The sequence below is a fragment of the Rattus norvegicus genome, chromosome 17 (genome assembly GCF_036323735.1).
Source record: "Rattus norvegicus strain BN/NHsdMcwi chromosome 17, GRCr8, whole genome shotgun sequence".
NCBI lineage: Eukaryota > Metazoa > Chordata > Mammalia > Rodentia > Muridae > Rattus > Rattus norvegicus.
Genome location: NC_086035.1, coordinates 83,573,523 through 83,586,682, shown reverse-complemented (window position 1 = coordinate 83,586,682; position 13,160 = coordinate 83,573,523). Strand labels below are relative to the sequence as shown.

The 13,160-nt window shown below is 38.8% G+C and overlaps 1 protein-coding gene across 1 annotated transcript in view; it reads right to left on the bottom strand.

Annotated features, from left to right (window-relative positions):
• Positions 1-13,160, bottom strand: part of Malrd1 (MAM and LDL receptor class A domain containing 1) — a 712,187-nt gene that overhangs the window by 452,876 nt on the left and 246,151 nt on the right. The window contains exon 18 of the mRNA NM_001287618.3: positions 9,610-9,697. Within this exon, the coding sequence (NP_001274547.3) occupies positions 9,610-9,697 (88 nt within the window). The remainder of the gene's footprint in view (positions 1-9,609; positions 9,698-13,160) is intronic.

The following is a 13,160-nucleotide window of genomic DNA, read 5'->3' as shown; positions in this document are numbered from 1 at the left end:
ACAAAACAAAATTTAAATGATATCTTTCCACACATCCAGCCCTACAAAGGCTAAGAGATGGAAAACTCTAATACAACAGGGATACTACACCCAAGAAGAAGCAAGAAATTAATCTTTATTCAATAAAACCAAACAAGATAGCCACACAAACAAAATTCCACCTCAAACAACAAAAATAACAGTAAACAAAATTCACTATTCCTCAATATTTCTCAACATCAATGGACTCAATTCCCCCAATAAAAAGACATAGACTAAAAGACTGGATAAATAAAGAGGACCCAGCATTTTGCTGTACACAGGAAACACAACTCAGTGACAAAGACAGACACTACCTCAGAGTGAATGGCTGGGAAAAAGAAATTCCAAGCAAATGGTCCCAAGAAACAAGCTGGAGTTACCATTCTAATAGCTAATTAAATCAATTTTCAACAGAAGTTATCAAAAAAGATAAGGAAGGACAGATACTTCATACTCATCAAAGAAAAATTCTACCAAACTGAGCTCTCAATTTGAATATCTATGCTCCAAATGCAAGGGCACCTACATTCATAAAACAAACTTTACTAAAGCTCAAAGCACACATTGAGCCTCACACAGCACCCCACTTTCATCAGTGGACAGATCATGAAGACAAAAACTAAATAAAGATGCAGTGAAACTAACAGAAGTTAGAACCAAATGGATTTAACAGATATCTATAGACTATTTCATACTAAAACAAAAGAACATCCCTTCTTCTCAGTATCTCATGGTACCTTCTCTAAAATTGGCCATATAATGGGTCACAAAACAGGCCTTAACAGATACAAGGAGATTGAAATAATCCCATTTATCCTATCAGATCACCCATGACAAAGGCTGGTCTTCTATAAAAAAAAAAAAAAAGCAACAGAAATCCTACACACATGTGGAAGCTGAACTACTCTCTACTCAATAATAACTTGGTCAGGGAAGAAAGAAAAAAAGAAATTAAAGACTTTTTAGAATTTAATAAAACTGAAGGTACAACATACTCAAATTTATAGGACAAAATGAAAGCAATGCTAAGAAGAAAACTCTTAGCTCTGAGTGCTTAAAAAACCTGTAGAGAGTATACACTAGCAGCTTAACAGCACACCTAAAAGCTCTAGAATAAAAAGAAGCAAATATACAAAAGAGGAATAGACAGCAAGAAATAATCAAACTCAGGGCTGGAATCAACCAAGTAGAAACAAAAAAGAACAATATAACGAATCAACAAAAGCAGGAACTGGTTCTCTGAGAAAATAAATAAGATAGATCAACCCTTATTTAGAGTAATCACATGGCACAGAGAGAATATCCACATTAACAAAATTAAAAGTGAAAAGGGAGACATAACAACAGAAACTGAGGAAATTAAAAAAATCATTAGATCTGATTACAAAGTCTTTACTCAACAAAACTGGAATCTGGATGAAATGGACAATTCTTTAGATAGATACCGGTACCAAAGCTAAATCAATATCAGATAAACTATCTAAACAGTCCTATAACTCCTAAAGAAACAGAAGCAGCCATTAAAAGTCTCATAACAACAACACCAATAACAAAACCACCAAAAACAACAACAACAACTAAAACAACAACAAAAAGTCTAGGACCTGATGGTTGTAGTGCAGAATTCTATCAGACCTTCAAAGAAGAGCTAATACCAATATTCTTCAAACTATTCCACAAAAAGAAACAGAAAGAAGACTACCCAATTTATTGTATGAAATCACAGGTACGCTGATACCTTAACCACAAAAAGACCCATCAAAATGTTAACTACAGGACAATATCCCTTATAAATATCGATGCAAAAACACTCAATAATATTCTCTCAGACTGAGTGCAAGTACTCCTCAAAAATGATCATTCACCATGATCAATTAGGTTTCATCCCAGGGATGCAGGGATGGTTCAATATACAGAAATCCATCAATGTAATCCACTATGTAAACAAACTCAAAGGGGGAAACATAGGATCATCTCACTAGATGAGTAAAAAGCATTTGACAAAATTTAATACCCCTGCATGTTAAATGTCTTGGAAAGATCAGGAATTAAAGGCTAATACCTAAACATAGTAACAGCAATATACAGCAAACCAGTAGGATTGCTACTGAACTAAATTGAGAGAAACTTGAAGCAATCCCACAAAAATCAGGGACTAAACAAGGTAGCCCATTCTCTCTCTATCTATTTAATGTAGTACTCAAAGTTCTAGCCAGAGCAATTACATAATAAGAGGAGGTCAAAGGGATACAAATTAGAAGAGAAGTCAAAGTATCACTGTTCTCAGGTGATATGGTAGTATACTTAAGTGAACCCAAAAAGTCCACCTAACCTGAACTTAAACCTGATAAACAACTTCAGCAAAGTAGCTGAGTATAAAATTAACTCAAAGAAAAAACACTAAGAAAGAAAATAGGGAAAAGACATCCTTCACAATGGTCCCAAATAATACAAAATACATCAGTGTGACTCTAACCAAGCAAGTGAAAGATCTTTATCTGTATGACAAGAACTTCATGTCTCTGAGGAAAGAAATCAAAGAAGATCTTAGAAGATGGAAAGATCTCCCATGTTCATGAATTGGCAGGATTAATATAGTAAAAATGGCCATCTTGCTGAAAGCAATCACAGATTTAATGCAATCTCCATCAAATTCCAACTTAATTCTTCATAGAGTTAAAAAGAGTAATTCTCAAATTCATTTGGAATAACCAAAAACCCAGGATAGTGAAAACTCACCATCCCTGACCTCAAGCTGCACTACAGAGCAATAGGGATAAAATCTGCATGGTACTGTTACAGAGGCAGGCAGGTAGATCAATGGAAAGAATTAAGACCCAGAGATGAACTCATACAACTATGGTCACTTGGTCTTTGACAAAGGAGCTAAAACCACCTAGTGGGAAAAAGCAGTCTTTTCAGCAAATGGTGCTGTTTCAAGTGGAGGTCAGCATGTAGAAGAATGCAAATTGATCCATTCTTATCACATTGTACAAAGCTCAAGTCCAAGTGGATCAAGGACCTCCACATAAAACCTGATACACAAAATCTAATAGAAGAGAAAGTGGTGAAGAGTCTTGAATACATGGATACAAGTAATAGCTGCCTGAACAGAACACCAATGGCTTATGCTCTAAGATCAAGAATCGACAAATGGGACCTCATGAAGTTGCAAAGCTTCTGTGAGGCAAAGGACACTGTCAATAGGAAAAAATCAGCAACCAACAGGTTTGAAAAGAATCTTTACCCAATCTAGTTCCATCAATTTGCCTAAGAATTTCTTTACCAAAACTCAAGAAGTTAGACTCCAGAGACCCAAATAACTCTATTAAAAATGTGGTACGGAGCTAAACAAAGAATTCTCAACTGTGGAATCTCGAATAGCCTAGAAACACATAAAGATATGTTCAACATCCTTAGTCATCAGGGAAATGCAAATCAAAACAACCCTGAGACTCCATCTCAAACCAGTCAGAATGACTAAGATCAAAAACTCAGGTAAGAGTAGATGCTGATGGAGATGTGGAAAAAGAGGAACACTCCTCCATTGCTGGGGGAACTGCAAGCTGATACAAGCACTGTGGAAATCAGTCTGGCAGCTCCTCAGAAAACTGGACATAGTACTACCTGAGGATCCAGCTATACCACTCCTGGTCATATACCCAAAAGATGCTCCAACGTATAATAAGGACACATGCTACTATGCTCATAGCAGCCTTATTTCTAATAGACAGAAGCTAGCAACAACCCAGATGTCCCTCAACAGAAGAATGGATACAGAAAATGTGGTACATTTACACAGTGAAGTACTAATCAGCTAATAAAGCCAATGAGTTCATGAAACTCTTAGACAAATTGATAGAATTAGAAAATATCATCCTGAGTGATGTAACCCAGTCACAAAAGGACCCACATGGTATGTACTCACTGATAAGTGGATATTAGGCAAAAAGCTCGGATTGCCCATGATACAACTCACAGACTATACGAAGCTCAAGAAGATGGAAGACCAAAGTGTGGATATTTCAGTCCTACTTAGAAGGAGGAAGAAACTAATCAGGGAGGTAGAGGGTGGGAGGGACTTGGGTGGAATAGAGGAAGGGGGGAAGGGGGCAGGATCAAGTGTGTGGGGAGATGGGGGTTATGTACAAAGGGTCAGGAAATTGAACAGACGTATGTATCATTGGTGGATGAAAACTGGGGGTAACCACCAGAAAGTCCCAGATACCAGGAAAGTAAGAGGGTTCCCAAGACCCAATGGGGATGACATTATCTGAAATACCCAAACAAGGGAAGATTTTTAAAAAACGTAGAGACCATATCTAGGGGTAAGGCACAGCCCCTGGTTGAGGGATGGGACCACCCATCCACATCTAAAATTTTAACTCAGAATTGCTCCTGTTGAAAGGAATACAGGGACAAAGAGTGAAGCAGAGACTGAAGGAAAGGCCATTCAGAACGGACCCCACCTGGGGATCTGTCCCATTAGCAGCCACCAGACCCAAGAACTATTGCTGAGGCCAAGAAGTGCTTGCTGACAGGAACCTGATGTAGCTGTCTTCTGAGAGACCCTGTCAGAGCCTGACCAATACATATGTGGATGGTTACAGTCAACCCTTGGGCTGAAAATGGAGACCCCAATGGAGGAGTTAGAAAAAGGACTGAAGGAGCTGAGGGGGTTTGCAATGCCATAGGAAGAGCAACAATATCAATGAACCAGACTCCCCAGAGTTTCCAGAAAGTAAGCCACCAACCAATGAGTACACACGGAGGGACCCATGGCTCCAGCTGCATACGTGGCAGAGGATGTCCTAATCTGGCACCAATGGAAGGGGAGGCCCTTGGTCCTGTGAGGGTTTCATGCCCCAGTGTAGAAGAATGCTAGGGAGGTAAGGCAGAATGGGTAGGTGGGGGAGCACCCTCATAGAAGAAGGGGGAATGATGATGGGATAGGGGGTTTGTAGAAGGGATAACATTTGAAATGTAAATAAATAATATATCCAATAAAAAAGAGAAAAAGAAAACAAATTTTAAAAAGAAAGAAGAAAAAAATCTTGAGTAATAAAAAGCAGTTTGGTATTCAATGAATGCTCACTGCATAAATGTTAATTAGCATAAAATAAACTGTTACCCATATAAGAAATTAGAAAATAAAAGGGTCATAATGATGTTACAGGCAAAGAGAAAGAACAAAAAGCAAACCAAAACCAGAAACTACTGAGAACACTGCTGGGACAACCAATGATGAACACTTAGAGCTGAGAAGCTTGCACTGCTGCATTGGTCTCTGGGAGAAGGGTCATGGTAGAGCTAAGGGAGCAGACAGAATAGAAGTGAGAACTGTTCTAAGTTGTATTCAGCAGAATTTTCCACTGGATAAGTACAGTGGGAAGTCAAAGGCCAAAGATCCCAACTGAAATTCAGCCTGGGGTTGTTGGATAAAACGGGCATTGTGAGTATTTGCAGGAAAGTATGGAGAAAGAGACTGCAGCTGAGGCAAGCGAAGTAAGACCCACCTTCTAGCTGTGCCTATAAAATCATAGGTGGTACAGAAAGCTTAGGCATTTTAAGAACTACTTCAATGATTTCTATTTGCGTTTTCATGAATTTTAATTTCCACTCTGCAGCATTATATTACTGAACAACATGGTAGTTTAGTTAGTACCCGAAAGCTAATTATAAATGAGTATAAATGAACCTGCAGGCCTTCATCCTACCTTTTCTAACATGGTAACAGGAGCACTGGCTGAGAATTATAAAGAGCAATATATTACTGTCTCGTTTTTGTTTGTATTCGATTTACGAAACACTGCTTGACATTGTTTTATGGAACATTCAGCTTTGCGAGGCATTTTGGGTTGGACCAAAAGTCTCATTTGTTATGATGTTAACATAGAGACAAACAGTTCAGACAGGTTTTAAAGTTTCATGTTTTTCTTCCCAAACTTGAACCAGAAAATTGGGACTAATGATCTGTAAAGATACTCCCCATCTCTGCTTCTGCCTTCAGCAACTCTACTCTGGCCATCTGGGCACCATTAGCCACAGAGTGAATTTAGGAAAATAATTGGGGAATCTAGAGTTTCAGTGGTGACTTGCCCTGCTTTTCTATATTCTTCTTTCTTCTTCAGCGTTCCCAAAGCCACAATGATTCTCAATATAAACTTGCAAGGTATGTAAGAAAAACCCAGGCCATTAAAATTAGACAAATTTATGCTGTAATACAACTCTTGCCCTGAAGTTTTACATCATCTGGTTCAGTTGTATTCTAAAAACTAATATTTTACAGTAGCAAAGCAGTTAATATATCTGATTATCAGGATGCCAATGGTTCACATCATGGATCAAGATATAGATATTTCTTGGTAACTTGTCACTTTATTTCTTAATGTAAGGCTAGATAGCAAAGTTACTGATTCTACTCAGCAGTTGACATCTCGCAACCTTGAATGGACCAGGCCTTATTCTTAACACTTAAAACATTATAGTGTTGGTCTGAGATTATAATTCAGTAATAACATACTTGCCTATCATGCATGGGATCCCCATGCCATTCCTAGCACTATGAAAAGGATGCAAAATTATAATTTTTATATATAAAACACATGTTCTAATGTTGTTTTATGAAACCTGTTTATAAATTCTGTCTGGATAAAGATGTATACATTCTCTGTCCTTAAGAGTCTCCCTATAGGTACAGAATACTGACTATCATTCCATTGTAAGGCTTAATTTTCAGGGTGTGTGTAAATATATGAATACCATATCCTGATATGGGCATAGTGCTTTCTGTTCTCCATCCTCTGATTTGAAAACAAACATCTCAGATGGGGATGTGGCACTTTAGCTCTAGTCGTATAGAAGTAGGACATATAGAATGGAGATTCACAGCTTAGAACTTCAGGGGATTTTGCAGAGCTCTGCAAAAGACATTGCTATCATAGCTATTCTTTTTCTAAGCTAATCCACATGCTTCAGAGCTAGAAGTTGATTTTGTGGTTATAAGTAATTGAAAATTATCTTTCACGAAGTCTGTCTGATACACAGTTAGGTATAGTTTATATGGAAACATTTAATACTTATGAAATAATATGATTGAACAAATAATGAAGATTTAAAAATCACCTAAAAGATGGGTTCCATTTTATTTATCCTTCCTTTAGAAAATATTGTCATTTCTATATTCAAAAAATAAAACAGCAAATAATATACTTGCTTTCTTACAACTGCCATTATTATTATTGAAGAAAAGAGAAATTTCACCTTAAGGATAATAGGTGGTATGTACAAGATAAATTTAGGGACTAAAGATAGAAAATGCCAGAAAACTATCTATGTATATGGTCTTCCAAGGATCCTTTGAATAAACATGGGCACCCAGAGGAAGCATATGCCAAGAAGAAAGGAAAATCATATGTCAAAATCTAGACTGAATTTAACTCGATACACTGAATAATTACTAGGTAGAGGACCTTTATTACAGTTGTGGATGATACAGGCTCACAATGCAAAGTGGGGGGAGAAGCCCATCATTTTTTTCCTGAGCCCTAACTGAAGTTTGACTTGACTCTGAATAAGATAGGCAGCCTAAGGAAGATGTCAACGATCCTGCAGGTACTATTTTATCATCTAAATTTAAAAGGACCCACTGAACTGCTTTTGAGATAATATGATATCAGGTTCAAGGACAGAAACAGAGAGCCCACTTACAAAGCAAATGAAAATCTGAGCGACAATGGTGGCTTGAGATAAAGGAGAATGAATGAGTTGGTTCTGGAAAGATCTGAGGTAAAGGATGACCAGGTATGTACATATGGAACAGGTACACTTATGGAAATATGAAGGGGATGCCGAAGCTGTCTTATGACGGGGCCTACAGAGATTGATTTGGTTTTGTACCGTGTTCTGATGAATTGCTGAAGACTAGTGACTGCAGTCATTGCTGACCACATGGTGAAATAGAAAGAATCCTAACATCAGAGAAAGGAGTGGAAGGTGGCCCCTGAACATGCTTTAAACTCTTCCACTCAGGGATGCCAAGATAAGGGAATCCCACCTAGTTATAATTTCTTCAATCCAGCCAGGCATGGTGGTGCCTACCTTCAGTCCCAGTACTCAGAGGCAGAGGTAGATGCCATCCTGGTCTACAAAGCAAGTTCCAGGATAATGAGAACTACATAGAGAAACCACATTTTGAACAACAACAACAATAACATAAAAAAAAGTCAAACAGACAAGAAAGGTATTAGTAATAATGGTACTCTTGTGTCCCAGTATAGTCTGCAAATGACACTGGAAGAACAGGACTTAGGATGCAGGATAAGGGTGATGAATCCTGGAAATCAGACTCCAGAGACCAGCATCAGGGTACAGATCTCAGCCTAGCCCATAAGCCTTTATACAGTGTTTGACCCAATCCTAAGTCTCTAAATTCTTGGCCAATTATGTGTCACCACATTATCACTGTGTGCCCAATGAAAACCCTGCCTGATGACATTACTCAGAAGGAGCAGAGTTGGGTGTGGGGTGTAGAGGATTGAGGGAGGAAGGTCATCATCACCTCTTAGAACTTCCTTGAGGATAGTAGAAGCAGCTACTATCCTGGCCTTGGTTTCTTTTTGCTGTCTCACCAGTGTTCTAGAAGCCATTTTAGAGCTAATACTGTATATGGTAATTCAAGACTCTTTGAGGAGTCACAGAAGCCTGTGGTGCCTCACTCTCCATCCCTCTTTTTCCCTCACAAGGTAGAGTTCTACTCCAAACACCCCCCAATGCACACACACACACACACACACACACCACACACACACACACACAACTGGTATTCCATGTCATTTGATTTAAAAGCTTCCTGTCTGAGTGCTAGGGTGATGTCTATGAATTTTATTTACAGGTTTACTGGACCACTTTTCATTGCAGAGTAGAATCACCCCCTTCTCTACACCCTGTTCCAAGCTTGGGCTGTTCTCATTTTTAGCAGCTTCTCTTATTTTCTCTAAGATTTTTATTAGGTATCCAATTTGTGAATGTTGAACAGAACATAACTATGGAGTTTAGGAGAGAGATGTCAGGTGAAGGTATAAATCTTGGAAATATTCTATTTCAATAGACAGAAAATTTAAAATGTGGAAAGAATAGTTTGTAAGCAATACCTAGGAATAGTTATAGTATAGCTCAAATTTTAAATACTGGTGTCTCTGAAGAGAAATGAAATGGTAATGAAGTTTTTAAACATGCAATGTGACTATAAATAACTCAATGATTGCAATATTGAAACAATTATTTTTACAATCATTAAGTCTCATGAAGGTCATGATACTGTAATATAACTTCATATATGACTTCCTAGTATTTTGTATGTGATAAAAGAAAGAAATGACAGATTCAAACATATTTACTGTATTTCAAAGGTTTAAGGCTAACTACTAGTAAAGATTTACAATAATCTTTCAAGTGTCAATACATTTAAGGAACTGTACTTGTGAGGACATTTAGGTTATTTCAGAATATAAAGCATTGGCTTCCTTGGCAATTCTTTCAAGTAGACAGATTTGGAAATTACCATGTCTTTGACATGTTCTCTCTTACCTGGATAGAGGGTACAATCCATGAATGACAGATCATCAATCGCAATATCTCCAGTGAAGCCATCTCCCACTGAGGCCACTATCAAGATCTAAGGTATAAAAGAAAGGTGTTACATTGTGAGTAAAAGTGTAGAAACCTGCAAACTCCAAAGGAACTCACAACGCTGGGGGGAGGGAGATTGCTCACTCAGCAAAGTGACTTCTCTGTAAGTATGAAGTCCTGAGTTTGATGCCTTATACCCACATAAAAATTATGGGAAGTATTCAGTATCTCCAATCTCAGCACTGAGGAGGTGGAGAAAGAATGTTTCTAGGGGCTTATTGGGTTGATAATGGTTCTCAATCTTCTTAAGGCTTCAACCCTTTAATATGGTTCTGCATGTTGTGGTGACCCCAAACATAAAATTATTTTAATTGCTTAATTCATAACTATAATTTTGATGCTGTTACAAATCATAATATTTTTGGAGATTAAAAAATTGACAAAGGGTGTGTGTGACACACACAGATTTAGATCTACTTGTGTAGCCTAGTGGGAAGCTCCAAATTTCAATGAGAGACAAACCCTGTCATACAGAGGTGAATATGGTTCATGAGGTTGACAACTGAGCTTTTCATCTGGCCACCACAAGCACACACCATTCGCATGCACCTTCCTACATATATACATATATGCATAAATATGCAAACACACACATACGTATACAATATTATACACAATATATGTATATATACATATATACAAATATATATGTTGGGCCCTCCTGGGCTCCCTCAGTGTTTGCCCCCTTCTGAGCCTTGCTGATGCATGTAGAAACTTTTGTTTTTAGGAAAAGAACATCTTGGCCTTTGCTGTTTGGCAGGTGGGTGGTAACACCATTGAGTCAGTTCCTATTTTTATGCTGAGAACATAAACTTGTTTTTCCGTTGTGCTTCCAGGGTTTTTCCACCTGGTGGACTTGGCATATATATACTGTAAACCTCAGTAAACCTTTGGCATTCTTGTAGCATGAATGACTCAAGTCTGTGTCTTCTGTTAAATCCCCCAGGCCTACGCCCAGTTCTTGGTACCATGCTAACATGGGCGTCTTCAAGTGGAGATCCCACCAAGATCGGGAAAGTGAGTAGCCCTGACAGGATCATTCCAAGAAGCCAGCTGGCAAAGTGAAAGGATCACCTCGAGGTCCCATGACAGCTAACAGATCAGATGTGAGCTCTGCTCAAACATCATTGAAGAGGGATAAAGGTAAAAGCAGCTAAAGAACTCATTAAAACTTTAGAAAAGACTAGTCCCTAGTTTGTTCATTCAGGAGGACTTAGTATTCCTGATTGGGAACATCTTAAGAAAGATTTGCAAAAAAAAAAAAAAAACCAAAAAAAAAAAAAAAAAAAAAACACTGCAGAGAGATGGCCCTGAGAGCATTCCTGTTGCCATGGTTCTCTTTGTGGAAATTGGCCAAGGATGCTCTTTTGAGTATTAACGCTCAAATAAAAGAACAAATGTCAGAAATAGAAAGTTTTAAAGAAGAGGGAGCTATTGATCCTCCTGCCTATGAACCCTATCCTTCTTTGGAGTGGTGTTATGGAGATAAGTCTCCAAGGAGAGGGGTAATTTTTCCTGAGCCTCCCCGGGACAGAGAGTGGTGAATCCTGTATTGAGGTTGCATACCCCAACAATACAGGCCAATTTATTAGACAACATGTTCCTCTGAGTTTTAAGGAGTTGAAAACCTGAAAGAAGGAGTCTCTGATAATGGTCCCCGTGCTCCCTTTACTTCTGATATTTTTGAATTTTATGTTATGTCCAATTTGACTCCTGGAGATTGGCAACAATTATGTAGGGCATTGCTGTCTGGGGGAGATTGTCTTATATGGGCAGGAGAATGTCCGGAACAATGCACCCAGACAGCTCAGAGAGATGCTGCTGCGGGATGGGGGAGAGACATCTTGCATGATATGGGAGTGGTGGTTACCACCCAAGCCCAACTAGTACAAAGGATACTACATGAACAGGGATTTAACCCCAGTAGGGATTTGGGAAAGTACCTGCAGAGGGGCCCTCAACTGTGTCTGATGGGGACCTAGTTGTTCGAGCCCATGCAGATGGCATGGGATTGGGAGGTTTGTTATGGTGGACACTGATAAGTTGCTTCATGTTATGATCCTATGTGGGTGGAGTGGTGGCCCCTTTTCTCTGAAAGATTGAAGACAGTGCACAGACTTGTGCAGGAGCAGTTGCAGGTGGGACACACTATTCCCTCCATTTCCCCCTGAAATGTTTCTTTGTGGTCCTCTTACATTCCTGGATGCATGTTAAAACAGGGGTAGCTTTTAATTCCACTGCCTCTTGGAATTCGTCTATCACTTTTGAAGGTTCCCTTAAATTTTAAAATAGTAAGTTTGGTAAAAATTTTAATGTCTCTTCCTTCACCTGTGTAATTCCTCCATTTTTCTTTGTGGTTTACAATGGAACTAATGCTGGAGATAGTCTTGACTATTCTTGGCAGGACTGCCAACTACATGAAGTTGCTGGGGACCAGAGGACACTACCCTGGTTATGTGGATTCCAGGCATGGGTCCATTGCCTACTGGTCATTCAGGAGAGAGTCAGGTGATCCTCAACCATCATGGGAGAGACTTTGGCATCATCGCTGCTATTATAACAGCCATTGCCACTGTGGACACTGTGGCTGCAGTGTCGGGGATTGACTGCTCCCAATCTCTTGTTAAGGCAAGCACAGTGGATAAACTTAAAGAAGTTGCTGATGAGTGGACATTCTGAATTTAAAGCAACAGACAGCACTTTTTCAGGAATAGCTTGATCTTATATGTCCTCCTGTTCTCCTATTTTCACACATGTTTGTGTGACTCCAGCTAGAGTTCGAAACCTTACAATGAGCCTCAGTGTTATGGACCTCGGCATCACAGTAGTTAGCCTTTTAGTTCTTTGTCACATGCGTAGACAACATTCCCAGTCCCAAGCAGCAACTAGCAAGTGTTGCTCTCCTCAGCAGGAGACAATCCCTCTGCCCAAATCCAGCTCAATCTTTACAAGAAGTAGTTAGTTGATCACAGGCAACTCTTTGGGATCAGTAACCACCTAAGACAGGGGCTCTGAGACTGGCAGAGACTCCAGTGATGGGTAACAGAATTGGTTTTCCCATAATGACCTAAGACGGTCTGTATATATATATATATATATATATATATATATATATATATATATATATATATATATATATAGAGAGAGAGAGAGAGAGAGAGACAGAGAGACAGAGAGACAGAGAGACAGAGAGACAGAGAGACAGAGAGACAGAGAGACAGAGAGACAGAGACAGATATATATATATATACATACATATATATATATATATATAGAGAGAGAGAGAGAGAGGAGGTAGAGAAGGAGGAAGGGAGAGGGAGAAACAAATAAAAGCTATTAAAACTGTTAATTTGATTACAGGAAGTATTATGATTATCAGGCCTATGTTGTGGCTGAATCTCATTCTGCCTCTACTATGTCTACTATGCAGATTGGATCTGAGAAACCTG